General features: G+C 36.7%; 3 protein-coding genes and 1 long non-coding RNA gene across 4 annotated transcripts; 1 reads left to right on the top strand and 3 right to left on the bottom strand.

Annotated features, from left to right (window-relative positions):
* Nucleotides 1-345: 345 nt before the first annotated feature.
* Nucleotides 346-10,581, bottom strand: LOC105282246. Its single transcript, XM_026974407.1, is given in 17 exon segments — nucleotides 346-503; nucleotides 571-710; nucleotides 914-1,069; nucleotides 1,217-1,327; nucleotides 1,412-1,511; nucleotides 1,639-2,075; nucleotides 2,613-3,129; nucleotides 4,941-5,202; nucleotides 5,266-5,359; nucleotides 5,666-6,059; nucleotides 6,061-6,104; nucleotides 6,913-7,068; nucleotides 7,140-7,250; nucleotides 7,338-7,437; nucleotides 7,978-8,417; nucleotides 8,729-9,128; nucleotides 9,130-10,581. Coding segments are annotated over 16 exon segments (3,456 nt in total). The 5' UTR covers nucleotides 9,210-10,581; the 3' UTR covers nucleotides 346-503; nucleotides 571-656.
* LOC109611157 lies at nucleotides 3,039-3,574 on the top strand. The gene is made up of 2 exons (XR_002193506.2): nucleotides 3,039-3,260; nucleotides 3,348-3,574. It is a non-coding gene; the product is annotated as an uncharacterized LOC109611157 (long non-coding RNA).
* A 45-nt stretch (nucleotides 10,582-10,626) lies between the features above and the next one.
* LOC105282245 (odorant receptor 43a) lies at nucleotides 10,627-12,716 on the bottom strand. The gene is made up of 5 exons (XM_011344099.3): nucleotides 11,854-12,716; nucleotides 11,531-11,630; nucleotides 11,303-11,413; nucleotides 11,030-11,185; nucleotides 10,627-10,895 (listed from the first exon to the last, which is right to left on the bottom strand). Exons 1-5 carry the CDS (start codon nucleotides 12,687-12,689, stop codon nucleotides 10,845-10,847), a joined length of 1,254 nt encoding a protein of 417 aa, XP_011342401.1. The 5' UTR covers nucleotides 12,690-12,716; the 3' UTR covers nucleotides 10,627-10,844.
* Nucleotides 12,717-13,893: 1,177 nt separating this feature from the next.
* Nucleotides 13,894-26,448, bottom strand: LOC105282244. Its single transcript, XM_011344098.3, has 17 exons — nucleotides 24,892-26,448; nucleotides 24,314-24,413; nucleotides 24,085-24,195; nucleotides 23,744-23,899; nucleotides 23,634-23,672; nucleotides 21,028-21,186; nucleotides 19,471-20,390; nucleotides 19,272-19,371; nucleotides 19,017-19,127; nucleotides 18,608-18,763; nucleotides 18,387-18,439; nucleotides 16,775-16,928; nucleotides 15,149-16,068; nucleotides 14,953-15,052; nucleotides 14,706-14,816; nucleotides 14,301-14,456; nucleotides 13,894-14,131 (listed from the first exon to the last, which is right to left on the bottom strand). Exons 1-17 carry the CDS (start codon nucleotides 25,704-25,706, stop codon nucleotides 14,078-14,080), a joined length of 4,215 nt encoding a protein of 1,404 aa, XP_011342400.2. The 5' UTR covers nucleotides 25,707-26,448; the 3' UTR covers nucleotides 13,894-14,077.
* Between the last annotated feature and the right edge of the window lie 684 nt (nucleotides 26,449-27,132).

Below are 27,132 nucleotides of genomic sequence, written 5' to 3'. Positions count from 1 at the left end.
TTACTCCTATATTTTAATGATGTGCGTCACGATGCGATTGTTGTCAACAAGGCTGCTCGCAGATTGTACAGAATTGTCAAGTCATATTTGCCTTTTCTTTATCTCATTGTATCCATTAGTTTACAGCTCGTTCAGTATCACAATACGTCTCAAGTGCATAAAGTTTCCATAAAATTGGAAATATCGCAGAATTTGTTATACGAAGCTTCATTACACAAGATAAATATACAATGCAACAAAAGATAGAGGTTAAATGAAGTAAGGAATGCAACTGGGAGAACAGTGCAGTCACCAATACATTATATTCACATTCATTCAAGCACTCACAAATGATAACTGTCTATCTATACAGGTTTTAGATTTTTATTCAAGATATTATTCGTTTTGCAATCACATCTTGTATTTATGGAAAGTACCAGTGCGAATTTACGCCTCCCCGATATCAATAACATGACCAACAACTGGTAACAGCAATCAGCTGATTTAACACTGCTCCGTCATTCCTGACAAACGTAGGAAATCAAAAATACTTTAATATAAATTAAATATAAAGAAAATAATTGTGCTCACATTTAGCTTATGTAGATTCTAGTAGAAGATAAACGTTTAACATTATTGTTAAGCCTTTATACATCTTTTCTACCATTATATTATATTCACATTATTAGCGTCCGAAGGAAACTTAGGTACGCCAGACTAGTTTTAAGTACCTAATAAAAAATTATATTAAGATAATATAAATAATATCCTTCTTTGCATCAAAATCCATTTTACTTGTTCTAGTTACTCATAAAAATGATATATATCAAAATCTTCAAAACATTTTCAAGCAAATCTTTTTGCGTCAATTAACGTATTTTATTAAAAACAGTAAAACATTTGCTCTGCATAAATATCTTTAGCAATTTCTTACATTTCCAAAAGTCGCCAGTGATATATCTATCATCCGACCAGCGCTGATCTTTATCGGCTGACTGGACATGGCGATCATTAAGACTAGACTACGAACTGATTTTGCCGGCAGTTGGTACCAATCGATCATGAAGCACATTAATCCTATCTGACTGCTCTGAAACGTTACCCGCAGAAAAGATTTATGTTCTGAATTTATTCATTTTTCCCTCTTCAGTACTTCATTATTAGCTTTATTATAATATATAATAATTGCGCGCAAGGATCATAATTAAACATTACAAAATCTAAGAAATATGGATACCTTCTCCACAATTAACTCGCCGATGTAACATAATATGTACATATTGAAGCAAAACGAAACAAAGAGCAGAAAGTAAGTCGTCAGTCCGACTGTATCACTATCCTGCCAATCCTATCAAATTACAAGTAGCAAATTTAATTCTACTTAATTCTGGATCTCTTGTTAAGTATTTCTTTTTAGTATATATTAGCGCACCACTATACAGTAGTACTCAGGCAGACACATCGTGAACACAGAACTGGCGAATTCCAGCAAACATAGTTCTTGTAAAAGTTCGCGTACAGCTGCCGAAAATCTGAAACAGAACTATGAATTTTTTAATTACGAGGTTAAGACTTTTATATTAGTATAATATATCGTGAGATTTTAATAAAGTTTAGATTTAGACTTTAGATTTTAATTTGCCGTATCACAAATATTACCTCAGTATCCTAACGTGGCTTTCGACGATGGCAGCGATTCTTTGATTAACGTCCAAGGATGGTCCAAAATTTTGTCCGTGCGAGAGATCCTCTAATCGAGATGCAAGCACTTCGATCTGGCCGCACGCGTGAGTGACAAATATCGCTGCCAATCCGCATGATCCGGCCGTGACTGTATACATGGTGTATCCGCACATGCAATGGGCCAGATATACTAATTCGTATATCGGACTTATCTGGCTCTGATGAAACTCACTGTAGGTTGGATACACGAGTGGCCTGATAGTCTGATTGTCGATTTTATGCACGTTGCAGAACGGTAAAATCAGATGATAAATAAAGCCGGCGATGTACATGGAACTCACGCTGATCGTGGAAAGTCTGCGACTGGTACCAGCATACTTCAACATCAGCTCGCGGTCGGAACTGAATTTCACCTGTCACAGTATTGCTACATCTATTCTATTTATCAAGAGACGAGCGCGAGAATAATCGCTACTCGTTACAAATTACGAGGCCGATAGAACCATCCGAAATCGCGAGATTCGCTTTAATGCATGAGAGAGTAGCAAAATATGCAAAGATACATAGTGCTGTTGGATTTAAATTTGTCTGCACTAGCAGGTTTGATTGAAGAAACTATAAAACGAACGAAGATGAAAATTTTAATTCTTAGTCGGAAACAAATACTGTATCACTCCTAATTAACGTTACTTAACACTGGCGCATTCCAAAACGACGTTGACTCGCGGAGATCTTAAAAATAACGAACAGATTACACGCCATAGGATACACCAACATTTACGTGGACAGCATGACTGTAAAACATTGGAGCACTCCAAAATGAAAGCTACATCAATCGGTTCTCCGCGCCACCACGTATTTTCTTACGATCACCTTCCACTGCTACTTCCCGGCACCTTACAACAGATTCTACCCCTCGTGCCGTATTTCGTGCATCAAACAACACCGACCTGCCACCAATCACTCTTCACGTGCTCGATGCAGCGTTGTATATCAGGCCGACGTATCGTGAGGACGCAGTACTTCATCATCGCGGTGATACAGAAGCCGAGCAGCCCGGACAGCTTCAACCTTATATTGAGGTTCTTCTCATCGTAGATGATGTGCAGGATGCACGGCACTATCGCGAAGCTCAACGCGAAATTGCAGATCACGATCGCGATCTTGGATACGTGGTGACCGGCGCCGCAAATCGTGAGCGGCCAGATGCCGATTGAGCCGAGGATCCAGCTGCTCGGCTTGAAGATGTATCGCATGTCTTCTTGATAACTGACATTCGGCGATATCGCGTGCACGTCACGCGAGCTTCCCATGTTCGCAACGTCAGATTCTGCCGAAGACTGCACGAGGCCGACGCGCGGCATTGATTGCAAGGTCGCCGAAAGTGCGCTTGCGCCCGCCTTGCGGACATTCTCTCGCCTCCAGATACATCGACAGATCTTGTGCGTGTCATTAATCGCAAGGTGGTCGCGTAGGCGTTATATTCAGGTGAGATATTAAATGGAAAAGATACTCACTGCTGTTCTGAACTTGTCTGAACTGAATTTGCCTGAACCTGATCGGTAATTTGAGAAATTATAGGAAGAAATAAAGATCAAGTAAGTACGAAGTTAAGATGAAATGAAGAAAGCTTGGTCGTTTTGAATTTTCTCGTTTCATCTAATTTTTCGATTTCAAATACGTAGTGGCATTCATTACATAAAGAAGAAATCAAGAAAAATAGAGTTGCTTATATGATATATAAATGATTCAACGACATTGCGAATAACGAAAGGGAAATGAATATATGGATGCGTCACTAATATGCATATATTTTGACATACATACATATGCATAATATTCTTTTAAATTCTATTATATATGTACAAACAGTTTGCTCTACGTTGGACAAATAAATTAGATTAAATGCAGTATAATTCGTTTATATATATGTATATCTGCCATAATTTTAATATTCGGTTATATCTACATTACCAATGTTCGCAGGAAGCTCAGGTATGCAATACTAGTTTTCATGACCTAAAAGTGTTATGCTAAAATTATACACCATATTTATATAGCTGTAATATTTTGCTAGATTAATATACAGATGTACCCGGTTTATTTAAGGTAACATTTAAATTAATAATTTAATTTCTTCGTCAGTTTGAGTTCTACATTATCGCTGGAATCACACATAAAATTACAAATGCGTAAATGGTATAATGTCTCACATTTCCAAAAGTTGACAATGATAGATCTACCATTCCACCAGCGGTGAGCTTTGTAGGATGACTGGACATGGCAATTATCATTATCATACTGCGAACTAATTTTGGTGATATTTGGTACCAATTGATCATATAGCACACAGATCCAATTTGACTGCTCTGCAACATCAAATTCTCGAATGTGGGATCGGCTAAACATTTACGTGAATCTGAAAAATAAAACTATACTTTTTCCATGAGAAGCTCGCCGATGTGACACAATATATATACATTGAAGCAGCATGAAACAAAGAGGAGAGAGTAAGACACTACACCAACTTTATCATTTTCCTGCCAATTCTATCGAATCGTAAACAGTAAATATAATTTTTCTGAATTTCTCGAAGTTTTCTTTTTCTTTTTTACGTATATATTAGCGCACCAATATGCAGTAATATTCGAGCAAACATATCGTGCATACTGAACTAGCGAACTCTACCAAGCACACTTCTTGTAACATTCCTTCCACAACGGCCGCAAACCTAAAACAAATCAGCCTTGTTTGTACAAGAGAAGTTAAATATATTTTCTTTCGCTTATTTTTTTGACAAAAAAGCCAAATGATCGCAAATACAGCAACATAATAGCGAAAATTTCATATATAACTGTAGATGGGATATAATACAATGTGTACTTATAGCTTGCGCATTGTCTGGCGCGCAACGGTACCACCCACTGAAAACTATTGGAGGTTCGTTGAGTTTGCCACCTGTTGCATCTGTTGCTCTACTATATCTTCCGTAGAATAGAACGATAATAATGAAACGAAATGCAACGATACTTTTTTTAACAATAATAATTTTTTTCAATAAGAAAGTAAATTAAACAAATTATTTCTTTACTGTATTAATCACATTTATCAAATTATAGACAACGTCATGTACGAGAACAGCATTATTGAGGCAATTTGTCATTAAATGTCTTGATACGTTCCTACATCTTTTATAAATTTCTTTACATGACAAAATTCGATAACATTCTAATTTATAAAGTTATAATTAATTTTTAAAAAGTTACCTTTGTACTCGAACGTGTCTCATCACGATGGCTACGATTCGTTGATGTATGTTTTGCGTTTGTACGAGACTTTCGTCGACCAAAAGATTTTGCAATCGCGATATGATCATTTGGATCTGACCGCACGCGTGAGTGACGAAAAGAGCAACCAGTCCACATGTGCCGGTTGCCACTGTATACATAGTGTACCCGCACATGCAGTGAACAGCATACACGATTTCGTATTTCGGGCTATTCTGCACGTCGCCAAATTGACTGTAGATCGGATATACCACTGGTCTAAGAGTTTGATTGTTACTCTTCATCATATAAATTGGCCTTACGAAATAAAAAATACCGGCGCCGTACATGAACAATGTGCCGATTATCGTTAGATTACGACCAGTGACAGCGTACTTCAGCATCATCTCGCGATCGGATACGAATGTTACCTGTCACAGTATCATCAAAAGCAATTTTAACTTATCAAAAATGAAAAACATAGTCATCGATATTTACGATACTCTAATGGCTGTCTTTAAACTTTTAACTGTAACATAGATAGACAAGCAATTTAATTAATTACACACATTCTAGTAAAGTTTCTCTCAAAGGTGAAAAATCATTGCTCCGAAAAATCCAATAATTTAATATTACTTTTCATTCACTTCTTTTTTCGCTTAAATATAATTAATTACTCTCTTTAATAAATCCCGCACGCTAACACCATATGTGTTAATATTATGGACAACACCGACCTGCCACCAGTCGTACTTGATGTATTCGATGCAGAGCTGTATCTTAGGCCGGCGTATCGCGAGGATCAAGTACTTTATCATTGCGGCTAAGCAGAAGATCAGCAGGCCGCACTTCTTTAGCTTAGCGTTGCTCTCATCATAGAGCATATACAGAAGTAAGGGCACAATCGTGAAACCTAATAAAAAATTGTGGAACACGATCGTGATGTTGGACACGTATTGCCCGATATTTCGGATCGCGTGCGGCCAGATACCGAGCGAGCCTAGAATCCAGCTGTTCAATTTGAAGGCGTATCGGATGTCTCGCTGATAATTGGAGTTCTGCGATGCCGCACATCTCTCGCGTGCATTTGACATGTTCGTGACGACAAGATCCGCACAAGACTGCACGAGGCGGACGTGCGGCATTGATTGCAAGGTTGCCGGAAGTGCGCTTGCGCCCGCCTTGCGGACATCCTCTCGCCCCCGGATACATCGACAGATCTTGTGCGTGTCATTAATCGGAAGATAGTCGCGTAGGCGTTCTATTCAGGTGCGATATTAAATCGAAAAGACACTCACTGCTGTTCTACTGAATTACTGCCTACACCTGATCCGTAATTTGAGAAATTATGGGAAGAAATAAAGATCAAGTAAATGCGAAGTTAAGATATGAAGAAAGCCTGGTCGTTTTGAATTTTCTCGTTTCATCTAATTTTTCGATTTCAAATACGTGTTGGCATTCAGTACATAAAGAAGAAATCGAGAAAAATAGAGTTGCTTATATGATATATAAATGATTCAACGACATTGCGAATAATGAAAGAAGGGAAATGAATATATGGATGCGTCACTAATATGCATATATTTTGACATACATACATATGCATAATATTCTTTTAAATTCTATTATATATGTACAAACAGTTTGCTCTACGTTGGACAAATAAATTAGATTAAATGCAGTATAATTCGTTTATATATATGTATATCTGCCATAATTTTAATATTCGGTTATATCTACATTACCAATGTTCGCAGGAAGCTCAGGTATGCAATACTAGTTTTCATGACCTAAAAGTGTTATGCTAAAATTATACACCATATTTATATAGCTGTAATATTTTGCTAGATTAATATACAGATGTACCCGGTTTATTTAAGGTAACGTTTAAATTAATAATTTAATTTCTTCGTCAGTTTGAGTTCTACATTATCGCTGGAATCACACATAAAATTACAAATGCGTAAATGGTATAATGTCTCACATTTCCAAAAGTTGACAATGATAGATCTACCATTCCACCAGCGGTGAGCTTTGTAGGATGACTGGACATGGCAATTATCATTATTATACTGCGAACTAATTTTGGTGATATTTGGTACCAATTGATCATATAGCACACAGATCCAATTTGACTGCTCTGCAACATCAAATTCTCGAATGTGGGATCAACGCTAAACATTTACGTGAATCTGAAAAATAAAACTATACTTTTTCCATGAGAAGCTCGCCGATGTGACACAATATATATACATTGAAGCAGAATGAAACAAAGAGGAGAGAGTAAGACACTACACCAACTTTATCATTTTTCTGCCAATCCTATCGAATCGTAAACAGTAAATATAATTTTTCTGACTTTCTCGCAGTTTTCTTTTCTTTTTCTTTCTTACGTATATATTAGCGCACCAATATGCAGTAATATTCGAGCAAACATATCGTGCATACTGAACTAGCGAACTCTACTAAGCACACTTCTTGTAACATTTCTTCCACAACGGCCGCAAACCTAAAACAAGCCAGCCTTGTTTGTACAAGAGGAGTTAAATATATTTTCTTTCGCTTATTTTTTTGACAAAAAAGCCAAATGATCGCATGTGATGCAGCAACATAATAGCGAAAGTTTCATATATAACTGTAGATGGGATATAATGCAATGTGTACTTATAGCTTGCGCATTGTCTGGCGCGCAACGGTACCACCCACTGAAAACTATTGGAGGTTCGTTGCGTTTGTCACCTGTTGCATCTCTGTTGCTCTACTATATCTTCCGTAGAATAGAACGATAATAATGAAACGAAATGCAACGATACTTTTTTTAACAATAATAATTTTTTTCAATAAGAAAGTAAATTAAACAAATTATTTCTTTACTGTATTAATCACATTTATCAAATTATAGACAACGTCATGTACGAGAACAGCATTATTGAGGCAATTTGTCATTAAATGTCTTGATACGTTCCTACATCTTTTATAAATTTCTTTACATGATAAAATTCGATAACATTCTAATTTATAAAGTTATAATTAATTTTTAAAAAGTTACCTTTGTACTCGAACGTGTCTCTTCACGATGGCTACGATTCGTTGATGTATGTTTTGCGTTTGTTCGAGATTTTTGTCGTCCAAAAGATTTTGCAATCGCGATACGATCATTTGGATCTGACCGCACGCGTGAGTGACGAAAAGAGCAGCCAGTCCACATGTGCCGGTTGTCACTGTATACATAGTGTACCCGCACACGCAGTGAACAGCATACACGATTTCGTATTTCGGGCTATTCTGCACGTCGCCAAATTGACTGTAGATCGGATATACCACTGGTCTGAGAGTTTGATTGGTAATAATCTTGATCGTGTTAATCGGTATCAAAATTGCGTAATAAATAATACCGGCGCCGTACATGAACAATGCGCCGATTATCGTTAGATTACGACCAGTGACAGCGTACTTCAGCATCATCTCGCGATCGGATACGAATGTTACCTGTCACAGTATCATCAAAAGCAATTTTAACTTGTCAAAAATGAGAAACACATAGTTATCGATATTTACGATACTCTAATGGCAGTCTTTAAAATTTTAACTGTAACATAGATACACAAGAAGTTTAATTAATTACACACATGTTTCTAGTAAAGTGTCTCCCAAAGTTGAAAAATCATTGCTCCAAAAAATCCAATAATTTAATATTATTTCTCATTCACTTCTTTTTTCCCTTAAATATAATTTTTCACTCTCTTTAATAAATCCCGCACGCCAACACCATATGTGTTAATATTAGGGACAACACCAACCTGCCACCAGTCGTACTTGATATATTCGATACAGAGCTGTATCTTAGGCCGGCGTATCGCGAGGATCAAGTACTTTATCATTGCGGTTAAGCAGAAGGCCAGCAAGCCGCAGCTCCTTAGCTTGGCGTTGATGTCCTTCGCGTCATACATGATATACAGAGTGAAGGGCACAATCGCGAAAACGAATGAAAAATTGTAGAATACGATCGTGATGTTGGACACGTATTGCCCGATATTACGGATCGTGAGCGGCCAGATACCGAGCGAGCCTAGAATCCAGCTGTTCAATTTGAAGGCGTATCGGATGTCTCGCTGATAATTGGAGTTCTGCGATGTCGCACATCTCTCTCGTGCATTTGACATGTTCGTGACGACAAGATCCGCACAAGACTGCACGAGGCGGACGTGCGGCATTGATTGCAAGGTTGCCGGAAGTGCGCTTGCGCCCGCCTTGCGGACATCCTCTCGCCCCCGGATACATCGACAGATCTTGTGCGTGTCATTAATTGGAAGATAGTCGCGTAGGCGTTATATTCAGGTGCGATATTAAATCGAAAAGACACTCACTGCTGTTCTACTGAATTATTGCCTGAACCTGATCGGTTAGTTGAAAAATTATAGGAAGAAATAAAGATTAAGTAAGTGCGAAGGTATGATGAAATAAAGAAAGCTTGGTCGTTTTGAATTTTATCTAATTTTGTGATTTCAAATATGTGTTGGCATTTGTTGCATAAAGAAGTCGAAAAAAATGTTAGCGTTGCTTATGTGATACATAAATGATTCAACGGCTATGCGAACAGCGAAAGAAGGGAAATGAATATATGCACTGAGAAAAAAATGTAATTGATCTTACGAAATGTTTTGTCACGGGCTGCCAACAAAATATATACTTATTTCAACAAGTTATATATTGAAACAAATATGTAGTTCTTGGATTATGGATATGGATGTGTAATCACACATATGAGAATTATAATCCAACAATTATATATTTGATTCAATATATAACTTGTTGAAATAAGTATATATTTTGTTGGCAGCCCGTGACAAAACATTTCGTAAGATCAATTACATTTTTTTCTCAGTGTGGGTGCGTCACTAATATGCATAAATTTTGACGTATAATCTTATTTTAAATTCTATTATATATGTACAAAACAGTTTGCTCTACGTTAGATAAATAAATTTGATTAAGAAGAAGTAATTCAATATCGACATGATCACCTAACTCAGCGGACTGAGCATCTTTATTTTGTCGCGGTGCTCTGGCTCGAGAGCATGAAAATGGTCATGGGAATTAGGACGAAATTGAGCGTGGACCAGCAAAACGTGAAAAAGATCGTCGCAAGAAGGATTTTCTCGATCATTAAAATGTCCACACGAGAAATGCTACACGAGCAGTCAGATCCCGAGGATTCACAATATCCATCGGCTCCACATAAAACAAAAATTAAAGTATATCTCTCTCGCAGGGGATGTTAGCGATCTTGATATCATCGAGGAAAACTAGTGTACATCGAGCGCGACGACAGTAAAAAAAGCATATGGTTGCACGTCGCAGATGCTTTCAACAAAGTATTGGTAGAAAGAGAGACAGGTGGCATGCATGCGTGCGTTAGAAAAATCGATTCTGGCAGCGGGAAGTATTGCTACAATTGCATGTCAGGATTTTTTCGTGTGAGAAAAGTTTTTCTTGGAGTGTGTAAAATCGATTGTGCTACTTTCCCGTGTTTTTAACCTGAATATTCGGTGAACTTTTGTTAATCAAATAATGACTGCTGAGAATGAAAGAATAAAATTATACATTTACGAAAGGAGAAAAATTGATTGTTACATTTTTATAATATATTACTTTCTCGAGTTTTAAATCATTTAACGACATACAAGTAAGAGCAGAATATTTTTATCCTTTTTAATAATTACTTCATATTTGATTTTTTATAAGATTATCAATTTTTAATAGACAATAGATCGTTTGTGCATTAAATGATGTATTCAATATGCATACATTTTATCTTAATGATGTTTATTTATCGTAAATTGCTTTTTTACCAGAGGCGAGGGCTGTGATCTGAATAATTGTATATTTGACACTTTGCCAATGCTTTTGTATGTGTCAAAGAGCAGTTCGAATTAAATTCATGTATGCAACCGAGGTTTTTAGAACCTGTAAAATATTCAAGATATAAACAATTTAATATTTTAAAGGCATCTTTTGTGAAGTCACTTGAATTTTTAATCACTCATTTTTAGTGCACGATTGTGTTCTTGTTTTCAATACACATAATGAATCGTACTTACATTGCCAAAATTAGTGAAAGAAAGACTTATTAATTTCCCAGCAGTAATTTGTACCGGATGACGAGACATTGTGATCATGAACATAAGATCAAGAGCAGCTTTGCCCGGCAATTCATACCACTCGATCTTGTACGAAGTATACCCGACTTTGATGCACTAGATATTCAATTTTATATACTTGAGAGTTACGTCAAATACTTAACTTAAATGAGAATCGGTCAAAATGAAATTATAGAACATTATTTCAGTATCAAAAAATTAAAAGATATACACCTGCTCTGTTAGCAGCTCACCAATGTGACAGAACATGAAGATGTTGAAAGCGAATGAAACAAATAAGAAAAAGTACGTAAGAATTGCTATGCTGTCACTATTGTTCCATTCCTGTGAATATGATATAGAAAATTATCGATAATTATATCGAGGAATATTTATTAAAATTTATTAACATTTATTAAAATTGTTTCATTATTATTTGAAATGTACGAAACGTTACATTACCGTAATCAAGGAATACTCTATTAAACACATTATCAATGTCGTTCCTACAAACTCGACCAGACATATCTCGCGCAAAGTATCCTCGATGTTGGCTGAAAATCTGCAGAATATTTTAGCCTGTTTTCTTCCAAATGAAGAAGACTATGTTTTTATCAATTGAAAACATTTTGAACAGATTCGTACATGTCTAATATTTCTGGTAAACTATTATAAATTAACGAAATACAGGCTTTACATTCTCACGCAAACTGTCCCATGAAAACATACGGATAATTCTCCTGTTGTATTGCGATATGCAACAGGTGGCGAAGCAGAGCACTCACCTCAACACCCGCACGTGATGTTGCACAATAATGGCCATACATTGTTCAAACTGTACGCGGTTGCGTTTCTCTCCCTTGACGAGGCTTTTCACCCGCGCTAGCACGATGTCAACCTGGCCGCACGCGTGAGCCACGAACATAGCTGCTAAACAACAAACCACCGTGGTAATGTTGAACATGACGATACCGGTAACGCATTGCAGGCAGAAGGCAAACACGTAAACCGGCATTAATTGCAAATTGAAGAGGATATCGAAGCCGAGATAAGCCATCGGTCGTACAGTGACGTTCTGCTCGGATGTTTGCGACAGAAATGGCATTATCGTGTTGTAAGATAGACCCCCGCAGTACATGAACGCTATGCAAAACTTGGACAGCAAATGGCCTTTCTCCGCGCCCCTCATCATGATCTCCCGGTGATCGTCCTCTTCGACTCTGCGCCAGTCTGCACTGAGTACTTGCACGCATTGCCGGATGCTCTTGTGACGCGCCACCAAGAAGAAGTATTTCAGCATGGAGAAAAACACGTAGCCTAGCGGACCCAGCATTTTCATCTTCTCGCGCATGATACTTCGCTCTGAGAAGGTGTAGATGCTCGTGAGTACGAGAAATAGGCTGAGAACAATCCAGCACAGAACGAATGAGAACATCGCGATGATCTTCTCGATCTTCGTCGTGTTTGGATATACTAGCGGCCAGATCCCGAGAACCCGCAATAGCCATCGGTTCCATATCAACGTATTAACTATGTCTCCCTCGCAATTCACGTTCGACCAGGGAATGTTAACGATCTTGGCCATATTACCGTCTCGAAGGCGCGAGAACGACTGGTACATATTGTCGAACGCAGCAATGGTAAAAAAGCTGCGCATGACCGTCGCTACTTTCGACATAGATAGAAAATATAGACAGTAAGGGAGTCCAAACGGCATGCGTGCATTCGAAAAATCGATTCTGGCGATGGAAAGTATTGCTATAGTTGCACGTCAGGACTTTTTCGTGGAAGAAGGGTTCTCTTGGAGCGTGTAAAATCGATTGTGCTATTTTCTCGTGTGTTTTACCGTGTGAATATTCGGCGAAATTGTTTTCTAATCAAATAATGACAGAGATTAAGGTGAATGAGTGAAATTATGTTTATGAAAGAAGAAAATTAATTGACACATTTTCGTACCATATTATTTCCTCGAGTTTTAAATCTTCTAATGACATGCAAGTAAGTAAGGGCGGAATATTATTATTCTCTTTGTTAGAATATAATCTGCGCTGAGAATTTGCATGCATCGTCGGATGTTCTTGTGTTGTATCACAACAAGAAGTATTTCACCATGAAGGACACAGCCTAATAGACTTATCATTTTCAGATTCTCATCCATGAGACTTCTGGGAAGGTGTACATGTTCAAGAATACAATGAAAACATCGCAAGGATATTTTTGATACTCGTCATATATATATATATATATATATATATATATATAAACAGAACACACACAGCACACATTCGGATATATCAGCGAGTAAGTTCCGATAACTCGCAGCTATCTGTTCCATAAAAGCATCAAAGCGTCAATTACGTTTTTCTCGTTGATGTGTATTGCGACATATGGAAAATTTACACATCTCACTAATGTGAAAGGTACGCAAGGAACTGGATACGTCCGATCAATGCAAGTGACGGTAAAAAGTTTGTGTCGCATGACAATTGCAAGCATTTTCAGTAATACTGCGAAAGGGAGCAGAACAGCATACGCGCATGAAAGATCGATTTGGTCAGGGAAATGCAAAGTTTTAGTTACATGGTATCACCTGCAAAAACAATTACTGTACATCGTGCAAGAGTGATTGCCCTGTTCAGAGCGTGCTGAACATTTTTCAACTGATCGATACAGAATCAAAACGGTAGGGCAAGCAAGTGAAAAGTAGAACGGAAAGCACACGCTGTCCAAAATCTCATTATCCACGGAATACGCAAATATTCTTTTTCAAATGCATAACTGAATATCAAATAACAGTATATTTTATATTGTATGTACAGTATAAAAATATTTGATTACTGTTTTATTAATAACTTTTCTACATAAACTCTTCTATATAATCCGCTGTGATGTATGTATGGCATAAAAATATATATGGCAAACATATGGATAAAAATATATAAGCCAAATCTTACTATTTAATTATAGATAACAAAGGTTATATTGTTATATATACAATTTAAGAGAATTTTATTGCGTAACTGTCCGAAGTAGATTTAAATACACTACGGACGTTCGAAGTACCTGCAAGCAATGTGAGTTTCAAAATTACAAAAAAATTTATAAGGCTAAAATATCTGAGAATATATCATATAGTATCATGGTGTGTCTCTAAGAAAAAAAATCATGAAATCGGAAATAGAGTTTTGAATTCAGCAATTATTTAAATATTAATAATACATGAAAAACTTACAGCACCGAAGGTATTGAGGGATAAATCGACGAACTTGCCAGCTGTAAGTTTAACCGGATAACGAGACATTGCAATAATTAGCTTAAGATCGAGAGCTTTTTTTCCGGATAAATCATACCAATTGATTCCATAGACGGCTGAAGCAACTGTACTGTACTATTGAAAAATTTAAAAATTAACATATAAATTTATATCATTTATAATGTGCAAGATTATACCTACATTTGATGATCAGGTCTTAATAATTATATGAAATATATTTTAAACTTGCTTTGAGAATGTATAATAACAATACATTATATTGCATTGCAATTTTCTGTATTGCAAAGTATTAGATTAATGAATGACGCATGATAAAAGACAAGTGCAATAAAGTTTCTTATTCTTATAAAAATTGTCAAATACCTGCTGCATGAGAAGTTCACCAATATAACAGAATATCAGAATGTTGAACATAAAAGATATCAGTAAAAAGAAATATGTTACGATCGCTACGGCGTCACTGTTCTCCCATTCCTGAAAAGACAAGGAATATTTCTTACAATATACGAAAGAACATGCACAGAGGAAGACTCAGAAAATTTGTACAATTTTAAGCAAGACCATCATATTATCATGACGTCTATCTAAAAAACTATATTGTCCTCTTTACCACCATGCAAGAATATTCAAGTAAGCATATGATTAGACAAGAAGCCAGTACTTCCATTAAGCATATTTCACGTAACACTTCATCCACGCTAGCTGAGAATCTAGAAACATGTCAGGTATCGGCTCGAAAATGTAAGAAAACTGTCTTCACATCTAACAATAACATCTTTAAACATATCTCTGCATCTTCTACTTACCTCAACACTCGTACATGATGCTTTGCTATCATACTCAGACGATTTTGTACGGTTCCCTTACTCCTTTTTCCCTCTACCAAATCGCTCATCTGAATCATTAATATCTGCACTTGTCCGCACACGTGCGTCACGAAGATCGCCGCCAGACTACACGCCCCCGTTGTGATGTTATACGTGATCAGCGCGAACACGCAATGCACGCAGAACACGATCTCATACGCAGGACTGGCTTCAGGATCGAACAACAAATCGTAGCCAGGATAAGTATGAGGAACACGTCTGCTGGTGAAGTTCTCACTGATGATCAGTTTCGAGGACAGCGGCAAGATCGTATGATAGGACAGTCCACCGGTATAGAGGAAGATCGCGCACAGCGCAGCGAGTCTGCGACCTATCAGCGCGCCTCTCAGCATGATTTCGCGGTGATCCTGATCGCGTACAAGACGCCAATCATTCGTGACGTGACGGAGGCATCTTCCGAACGCTGCGCCGCGCGTTCCGAGGTAGCAATACTTGATCGTGGAAGTCAGGCAGAAAAAGACTGGACCGAACAGCTTGATTCGGGCGTACACATCTTGTTTAACAAGAAATAAGTACAATCCGGAGGGTATCAGAACGAAACACAAGGCAGAGAAACACACCACGATCAACGCGATTGAGACGATCTTCTCGTTCCGAGAGCAGCTATCCTGAATCAGATACCACATGCCGATCGGTTTCAGGACCCAGCCGCATAACTGCATGGTGTAGCGCACGTCGTCTTCGTAGTGTGCATTGTGCACCTCGGACACCCGTTTTGGAAGCTGAGATCGATCGCGCATACTGTCGCTTGCGAAGTGAAACGACAACTGAAACAAGCGGATAAGCGTCCCGACGCTCGCGACGCGACGCAAGCGCGAGGATTGATTCCGAGATCGCGTCTACTGCGTTGACTCCACCTCGGTCATTGCTTGCGAGTGGGTGCTCTTACGGTAATGTGCGGGAAGTTTATGACAAATTTTTAACAAACACATATTATATGCGCACATATGCTGCATTACGGTACGGTCGGTATTTTTCAAGTGCAAAGTGAATGTGATAGAAGTTTCGCGCCGACATTTTTAGATATCATGTGATGATGCAGACTGTGATTGTGCCACATCTATATAACGTTTTAGGGGATTATACTTTATATTTTCTAATATTTCTGAAACACAAATCATAATTTTAAGATAACATAAATCTCTTGTTATATTTAATTAAATGTTGCATATATTTTAATTTCATTTCTTACTGTTTTGTTTTCAGACATTTTTCCAATGATCAAATAAGTAATAATCAATTTGTTATACGTTATTTTATTATTAATGACACATATCTGTTAAGAGAAAAATATATATAGATAATAGATATTTTCTATTAGGAACTATACCAATAAGATGTAAAACTTTTAGGTAACCGTCCGAAGTAAATTGAAATACACATCGACGTTCTTAGCACCTGAAAATGATATGAAGTTTAAAGAAACATGAAAGTGAGAATATAATAATAATGACTAAACATTATCTTTTGATATCGAATGTAATTTTTCCAAAAACTAGGAATAAGTTACAGATGTTATTAATAACAATTATCTTTACAACTCACGGAGTGAGTAAAAATACTGAGAGATAAATCAACAAACTTGCCAGCCATACATTTTGGTGGACATTGAGACATCGTAATAGTTATTACAAGATCGAGAGCTTTATAGCCAGGTAGATCGTACCAATTTATTCTATACACAGGTGAAGCACTTTTACTGTACTAATACACATATACATTAACACAAATATTACGTATTATAAAATATAATATTAAATATGATATTAACATGCATTATACTGTGCAAAATCATATTTTTATTATTTATAATATTAGATCGGTATACGTTCTTGTCGATGTGGATTAATGAATTAATCGTCCCAAAAGATAATTTCTTATTTCGTTGTGGTATTCGCATAGCGTGTGTCACGCTGGTGGTGCACATTGTACACCTGAATCTTGCTCGCAAGTTGGCATCGATCGTCCACAAGGTGCAACACGGACTGAAACGCGGATGACGGCGTCCCGACGCTCGTGAATTGAAGTTCATGGACAGTTTTAACATAGTTGCATAGGGTTATACGTAATCTTCGGAATTTCCAAGTGCGTAACACAACGAAGTATTGCGACTAAGTGATGACTGCCCGGAATGTAACTGTACATTTTAATGTTTCATTACATTTGATTAATGTCAATCCTGTTAATTATCCTGTACGATTATCCAATGAGCTTTTATCTATTTCAAATTTATGTTTATGTAGATGAAAATTTGTAACATGTTAGTAGCAAATATGCCAGCTTGTAACGTGTAATTTTAAAGGCTTCAGAGTGACGGTATAGAGAAGTGAAAGAGATTGGAAAGATATATATATATATAAAAAGACATAACACACACACACACACACACACACACACACACACACACACATACACATACACACACACATTCGGATATATCAGCGAATAAGTCCCGATAACTCGCAGCTGTCGGTTCCATAAAAGCATCAAAGCGTTAATTACGTTTTTCTCGTTGATGTGTATTGCGACATATGGAATGTTTACACATCTCACTAATGTGAAAGGTACGCAAGGAACTGGATACGTCCGATCAATGCAGGTGACGGTAAAAAGTTTGTGTCGCATGACAATTGCAAGCATTTTCAATAATACTGCGAAAGGGAGCAGAACAGCATACGCGCATGAAAGATCGATTTGGTCAGGGAAATGCAAAGTTTTAGTTACATGGTATCACCTGCAAAAACAATTACTGTACATCGTGCAAGAGTGATTGCCCTGTTCAGAGCGTGCTGAACATTTTTCAACTGATCGATACAGAATCAAAACGGTAGGGCAAGCAAGTGAAAAGTAGAACGGAAAGCACACGCTGTCCAAAATCTCATTATCCACGGAATACGCAAATATTCTTTTTCAAATGCATAACTGAATATCAAATAACAGTATATTTTATATTGTATGTACAGTATAAAAATATTTGATTACTGTTTTATTAATAACTTTTCTACATAAACTCTTCTACATAATCCGCTGTGATATATGTATGTATGGCATACAAAGATATATGGCAAACATATGGATAAAAATATATAAGCCAAATCTTACTATTTAATTATAGATAACAAAGTTATAATGTTATATATAACATTTAAGAGAATACTATTCCGTAACTGTCCGAAGTAGATTTAAATACACTACGGACGTTCGAAGTACCTGCAAGCAATGTGAGTTTCAAAATTACAAAAAAATTTATAAGGCTAAAATATCTGAGTATATATCATATAGTATCATGGTGTGTCTCTAAGAAAAAAATCATGAAATCGGAAATAGAGTTTTGAATTCAGCAATTATTTGAATATTAATAATACATGAAAAACTTACAGCACCGAAGGTATTGAGAGATAAATCGACGAACTTGCCAGCTGTAAGTTTAACCGGATAACGAGACATTGCAATAATTAGCTTAAGATCGAGAGCTTTTTTTCCGGATAAATCATACCAATTGATTCCATAGACGGCTGAAGCAACTGTACTGTACTATTGAAAAATTCAAAAATTAACATATAAATTTATATCATTTATAATGTGCATGATTATACCTACATTTGACGACCAGGTCTTAATAATTATATGAAATATAATTTAAACTTGCTTTGAGAATGTATAATAACAATACATTCTTTATGTTGCATTGAAATTTTCTGTATTGCAAAGTATTAGATTAATGAATGACGCATGATAAAAGACAAGTGCAATAAAGTTTCTTATTCTTATAAAAATTGTCAAATACCTGCTGCATGAGAAGTTCACCAATATAACAGAATATCAGAATGTTGAACATAAAAGATATCAGTAAAATGAAATATGTTAAAATCGCTACGGCGTCACTATTCTCCCATTCCTGAAAAAACAAGGAATATTTCTTACAATATACGAAAGAACATGCACAGAGGAAGACTCAGAAAATTTGTACAATTTTAAGCAAGACCATCATATTATTTATATTTATTGACGTCTGTCTAAAAAACTATATTGTCTTCTTTACCATTATGCAATAATATTCAAGTAAGCATATGGTTAAACAAGAGGCCAGTAATTCCATTAAGCATATTTCACGTAACACTTCATCCACGCTGGCTGAGAATCTAGAAACATGTCAGATATCGGCTCGAAAATGTAAGAAAAATGTCTTCACATCTAACAATAAGAACATCTTTAAACATATCTCTGCATCTTCTACTTACCTCAACACTCGTACATGATGCTTCGCTATCACACTCAGACGATTTTGTACAGTTCCCTTGCTCCTTTTTCCCTCTACCAGATCGCTCATCTGAATCATTAATATCTGCACTTGTCCGCACGCGTGCGTCACGAAGATCGCCGCCAGACCACACCCCCCCGTCGTGATGTTATACGTGATCAGCGCGAACACGCAATGCACGCAGAACACGATCTCATACGCAGGACTGGCTTCAGGATCGAACCACAGATCGTAGCCAGGATAAGTATGAGGAACACGTCTGCTGGTGAAGTTCTCACTGATATTCTGCTTCGAGGACAGTGGCAAGATCGTATGATAAGACAGTCCACCGGTATAGAGAAAGATCGCGCACAGCATGGTGAGTCTGCGACCTATCAGCGCGCCTCTCAGCATGATTTCGCGGTGATCCTGATCGCGCACAAGACGCCAATCATTCGTGACGTGACGGAGGCATCTTCCGAACGCTGCGCCGCGCGTCCCGAGGTAGCAATACTTGATCGTGGAAGTCAGGCAGAAAATGACTGGACCGAGCAGCTTGATTAGGGCGTACACATCTTGTTTAACAAGAAACAAGTACAATCCGGAGGGTATCAGAACGAAACACAAGGCAGAGAAACACACCACGATCAACGCGATCGAGACGATCTTCTCGTTCCGAGAGCAGCTATCCTGAATCAGATACCACATGCCGATCGGTTTCAGGACCCAACCGCATAACTGCATGGTGTAGCGCACGTCATCTTCGTAGTGTGCATTGTGCACCTCGGACACCCGTTTTGGAAGCTGAGATCGATCGCGCATACTGTCGCTTGCGAAGTGAAACGACAACTGAAACAAGCGGATAAGCGTCCCGGCGCTCGCGACGCGACGCAAGCGCAAGAATTGATTCCGGGATCGCGTCTATGTGCGTTGACTCCACCTCGGTCATTGCTTGCAAGTGGGTTGCTCTTACGGTGATGTGCGGGAAGTTTATGACAAAGTTTTAACACACACATATATGCGCACATATGCTGCATTACGTTGGCATTTTTCAAGTGCAAAGTGCATGTGATAGAAGTTTCGCGCCGACATTTTTAGATATCATGTGATGATACAGACTGTGATTGTGCCACATCTATATAACGTTTTAGGGGATTATACTTTTAATTTTCTAATATTTCTGAAACAACAAATAATAATTTTACTGTTTTGTTTTCAGGAATTTTTCCAATGATCAAATAAGTAATAATCAATTTGTTATATGTTATTTTATTATTAATGACACATATCTGTTAAGAGAAAAATATATATAGATAATAGATATTTTCTATTAGAAACTATACCAATAAGATGTAAAACTTTTAGGTAACCGTCCGAAGTAAATTGAAATACACATCGACGTTCTTAGCACCTGAAAATGATATGAAGTTTAAAGAAACATGAAAGTGAGAATATAATAATAATGACTAAACATTATCTTTTGATATCGAATGTAATTTTTCCAAAAACTAGGAATAAGTTACAGATGTTATTAATAACAATTATCTTTACAACTCACGGAGTGAGTAAAAATACTGAGGGATAAATCAACAAACTTGCCAACCATACATTTTGGTGGACATTGAGACATCGTAATAGTCATTACAAGATCGAGAGCTTTATAGCCAGGTAGATCGTACCAATTTATTCTATATACAGGTGAAGCACTTTTACTGTACTAATACACATATACATTAACACAAATATTACGTATTATAAAATATAATATTAAATATGATATTAACATGCATTATACTGTGCAAAATCATATTTTTATTATTTATAATATTAGATCGGTATACGTTCTTGTTGTTGTGGATCAATGAATTAATCGTCCCAAAAGATAATTTCTTATTTCGTTGTGGTATTCGCATGTTGTTGGAAAGATGGGAAAAAATCATAGAAAACGATGGAAAATACTTTGATTGATTTACGTATCACTTGTTTCATTTCAATAAAGAAAAATTGTAAAATCGGCAAGAACTTATGTACTGATCTAATATAGTTGTAAAAATACTGCATTTGCAGCATACTTTTGCTATATATTTATAAATAATATGCGATTATTAAAGATAGTGGCAAACTTTTAATGTTAAAAATATTATCAAAATGATACGTTCCACAAGGAGTTCGCCGATATAACAGAATATTAGAAAATTGACCGATATAGATATGAACAAACGAAATACGTAGCGATACCTTAAATATCGCTGTTTTCCCATTCTTGAGAAAGAAGGCAAACGTTATTACGCATTAACAGTCATATCCCACACAGCACAAATGACTGTTTGCCGGCTGATAGTCGGTATTTTTCAGTCAACTTGAAATCAACTTGTTAAGTCGACATTTAGTCAACTATTTGTTGGATGGTTTATTGTCGACTTTAATTATAGACTGAAAGTTGACCTAAGGTCGACTAATTTCGAAAGTCGACTTCTAATTGCCATAAAGTCAACTTATAAGTCCACTTTTGGCTGACTGATAGACGACTATAGTCGAGTCATTTGTCGACTATTAGCTGACTATAAGTTGACATTCAGCCTGACTTCGACTTTTTAAAGTCGACTTCAGACTTCTTCTGCCGACTGACAGTCAACTAACAGTCGACTTGGTGCTGTTTGGGATATCTCTACAATTTATTAATGAAAAAGGGACAATACTTTTTCTATTATTACTATTAATGCAAATTTTATACGAGAAGCTCTGTGTACCTTGAGAAGTACGTCAGACGAGAGACACAAACCAGAAATTCGTCTAATTCTATACAAAATTATCGTCATTATTCTCCGATTATCCTTCTTACCGTCATAAAATAGTACTCGTGCAAACATATGATAAAAGTTGCCGCCACCAGTTCATTAAGCACATTTCGCGTAATGCTTCTTCCATGTCGACCGTGAATCTAGAAGCCCGCTACGTGTCTATCTCAAAGTCCAGAAATGTCCTGAAAAAATGCTGAACAGAACATACGGGCTGAAAGGTACGAGCACGAAGGACAAAATAGCAAAGCGCACGAAATCATCGTTACTGGAAGCAACTTCTCGATGCGCGAGCGTAGATCAGATGCCAGATACCGAACGGCTTCAGGATCCATCGGTACAGTTGCATGGCGTAGCGTATGTCACTGGTGGTGCACATTATACACCTGAATCTTGCTCGCAAGTTGGCATCGATCGTCCACAAGGTGCAACACGGACTGAAACGCGGATGACGGCGTCCCGACGCTCGTGAATTGAAGTTCATGGACAGTTTTAACATAGTTGCATAGGGTTATACGTAATCTTCAGAATTTCCAAGTGCGTAACACAACGAAGATATTGCGACTAAGTGATGACTGCCCGGAATGTAACTGTACATTTTAATGTTTCATTACATTTGATTAATGTCAATCCTGTTAATTATCCTGTACGATTATCCAATGAGCTTTTATCTATTTCAAATTTATGTTTATGTAGATGAAAATTTGTAACATGTTAGTAGCAAATATGCCAGTTTGTAACGTGTAATTTTAAAGGCTTCAGAGTGAAGGTATAGAGAAGTGAAAGAGATTGGAAAGATATATACATATATATATATATACATATATACATAAATTATATATATATATATATATATATAATTCAATATTCAAGGCACCTCTTGTATATATGTATATATGTATGTATATATGTATGTACTTATGTATATATGACTGCTGATTGATAGTACAAAAATAATTGTAATTTGTTGTTTTGTGTAATTGAAGATTTAAAGAATAATTATAATGCCAGTTGTAGTCATTTTATTTAATGTGTCCCTTTCATAACATATAGTGTCCCATTTAAAACCACGTCATGAAAGGGGCATTTTCCACTTTTTAGAAAACCTAAAGTTTTGATGTGATCCGTTAACGTTAACAAGGTTATATAACATTTTTAAGAAAGATTAATCAACATACTTTTGTTGGTGTGTTATATTGTAAATATCTATGATCATATTTTCAGAAATAGTCGGCAAAGAAAAATGGCCCTTTCAAGGCACCTCTCTCTTACTTATATATATAATTTTATTATGCCTATTTTTTACTGTTACTATTACTCTGATACATTGGATAACAATGATGTAACTATTATGTTATGTAAAAGTGCGGAGTAAATTTAGATAAGCCAGAGCCGTTTTCATGATCTGAAATAATTGCATTTTTACATCCATCTGTGGTAAGCAATAAATAGTTTACTCTGTCGAGTTGTACTCACGCTGCAAAAGCTGGCCAAAGATAAGTCCATAAATTTTCCGGCTGTGAGTTTAATCGTGGCATTGGACATCTGCATCATTAACATTATACCGAGCCCTTCTTTACCCGGTAGACGATACCAATCTATCATGTAAGACTTTATACCTATTTCTAAGCACTACCACAAAAGCAGAATAATGTATGTTGTAAAAAAGCTGTTTTTTATTATTAATTTGATATGTAGTAGCTTATTTAGAATATTAAGATTTTATCATGTTCAAAAAAATCTGAATTCTTCCGTACAACACAAATTCAGTAACTACACAATTAAATAGAGAGGATGTAATTAAACTTTATATATACCTCTTCGGCTAAAACATCTCCAATGTAGCAAAAGATAAAAGTATTGAACGTGAAGCATGTGACGATCAAGAAAAATGTTATTGTTTCTATAGTTTTTCTCTGCTCCCATACCTAAAAGGCTAACATTAAAACGTTATAAGCAAATTCGTTGGAAATTCTGTTACATAATCGATATGTTTAAGATAATAAAATATATGTTTTTGATTCTCGTATTTCGTCGTTTTCATACCGTCATTGTATAAAGTGAAAGGAAGCATATGAGAAATGTGTATCCGAATACATCCGCGAAACACATCTTATTTAAAAGATCGTCAGTACGAGCTACAAAACTGCAAGTCACATAGATACAATTAAAACCTGAGATTTTCTTTTAAAATCTTATTTACAATAATTATACATAACAATTATAAAATTTATAATCATTATAATAGGATAATAATACCCGTTTGTACCTCTTTTCAAATTGTTTGTACCTCTTCCGAATGGAGTTGTCCGTTGTGCAATATCTCAAAAAATGACGAAAGTATCACTTGGACGTATTTTTTTAAAAGTCTGTCAGTTCCTTTGAGGTACAAACGATTTAAAAGATGATACGGTAAAGATGATACAAACGATGCTCTTTCAAATGGCAGTATTGAAATTCGAATATCTTTTAGTCGGGTGCTGGCTATTTTTTAACACTTATATTTATTAAACTTATATTTTTTAAACTGTTGAGGTACAAACGAAACGAAGGGTGGTACAAACGAATTGTTATTGAGAATTTTTAGTTTGTTAAAGTCGGGTGCCAGGTTCACCAATCATTACCTAAGTATGCTGACGTGAGATCTCACAATATCGCCGAGTCTTTGCGCGCTTGTTGTGTTGCAGGCGCTCTGCCTTTTCTTGCCATCCGCGAGATCATCCATTTTTAGCATAAGAATTCGGATTTGTCCGCGAGTATGCATAACAAACACCGCGGCTATGCTGCAGGCACTGATAGTAAGAGTGTAGATGACATAACCGCCCATCATCTGTACGATCTGTGTGATTTCGAAGTATGGACTGTTCCGTACATCAAAGAGGCCCCGGTAGACCGGATACAAGAGCAGTCGCACCGTTTCGTTGCCGATGATCTGCGTTCTCGGCTTGACAAACGGCAGGACATTACGGAGTACGTGGGCGGTGTACATGGAGACTGTACAGACTATAGACAGCCGTCTGCCGAACTTGACGTTATCCAGCATGATCTCCAAATCCGTCTCACGAGCCAGCATAATCCGATCCCAATCCTTGCGGATCTGTATGATGCATTCGGTGATACTTTTGCTACGAGTCAGTAGAATATACTGCTTCGCCACAGCCATCAGCATATAAGTGCTCGCACCGAGCCCGAACCGGAGCTTCGTTATGAGATCGGTTTTCATCAGAAAAGTGCAAAGAATGCATGGTATAAACAGAAACAACAACAGGAAGCTGCTGATTGCCGCCACGATCGCACAGCCGAGTTTCTCCCTCCTGGTCTCGCAGAGGGCTAGTGGCCATACACCGATCGTTCTCAAGAAGAAACGGGTCATCTGAATCGTATACTTGCAACCATCCTCCGCGCTCGTGATAAACGTCGTCTGCTTTTGATGGCGCATGACTAACTAATTGTAAATCGCGGAAACGCTCACAAGTGAATGAGCGTGAATAAGGTGATCGTTTGTCAGTCATTTGGTATGCGCATGAGCATTTCCTGCCTCCACCGCTAAACTCGTGTAATTGTGAACGCGATTGATTCTTCCTACCCTTCCTGCGTGATTCATTATTAGCGAGACATCAGTGGGTTACGTTTCCTGGAACTTTATAATGTGGTGCGTGCAAGTTTACTTGAAGGGGTAGAAATAAGGAATTATATCCGCAAGGGGAGTTCGGCTATCGTTCATGACAGAAGGGGAATGTATAATGTGCCGAGTGCACCCTTCTTCTTCGTGCTATATCCTGCTATATCCCGGCACGCTATCTTCTATATACGACTTATTGCATTTGATCATCTTGACGTGAAATGCATGTTCTGTGAAAAAGAAATATGATCGTAAATATGCGAAAAGGATATATTTTTCTCTGAAAGATTAGACAAAGATCTTTTGAAGTGACATAGTATAGAAGTGACATTATATAGTTATATGTGATATAGCTTTCATCACATTTATGTACAATCTGTAAAAAATATATAATAATAAGATTGTAATATTGTTATAGAACGTAATACTTATAGAATATACAATATTTTATAATATATATCATTCCGCGAAGCTCATTTAAATATGTCTGATTATCGATGCTTTCGGGATCTGTAAACAAGATCAGCATTGTATTCTCGGTCTTATGAAATTGTATAACGTAAGCGTAAATTATATGAATTATAAAATACTTTTTTTTATTCTACAAATCATTCATTATCATATATAATAGTTTTCAGAAAATGCCAACATCTCTTGCATATCGTTACACTTTAGTGTGGGATTGCATTATTATTTACTAAGTAATATTCAAAATATATTTAAATATGCTAATGCAGATTTAATTACCTGAAATAATTAGAAATTATACATCGATTAAGAAGAATGTGTTCTTCAACAGAATGAATGTTTGCATACTCACACCTCCGAATGTGACGAACGAAAGCTGAACAAATGTTCCAGCAGTAATTTTAAGAGCAACATTTACATTTGATCGTAAAATTATCATAATGTGCCGAAGGCTGTATTTCCGGGTAAGAGATACCAGTTTATCATTATAGACAGATCTACGTACTTGCCCGCCCTAATAAGAAGAAACCATTTTATGTTGTAATTCTTTAATATAAAATTGACAACAATCGCAATATTATAACAAATCTCACACGACTTAGTTTTATATGGCACGATGTCTGCTCTTTATTGCAATTTGAAATTTCTTATTTTTACTTTCAGTTTTAAGTGTTACGTGTTGTTCGTCTATTTTTCCGAGTATTTCATTATTCGGATATTCAGAGCATTTACGCAAAACATAGCCCCCGATTGTATTGATTGGTTTCAGACGAAA

The sequence above is a fragment of the Ooceraea biroi genome, chromosome 12 (assembly GCF_003672135.1).
Source record: "Ooceraea biroi isolate clonal line C1 chromosome 12, Obir_v5.4, whole genome shotgun sequence".
Classification (NCBI taxonomy): domain Eukaryota; kingdom Metazoa; phylum Arthropoda; class Insecta; order Hymenoptera; family Formicidae; genus Ooceraea; species Ooceraea biroi.
Note: the sequence above shows the minus strand (reverse complement) of the source record. Positions and strands in the feature narration are given on the sequence as shown.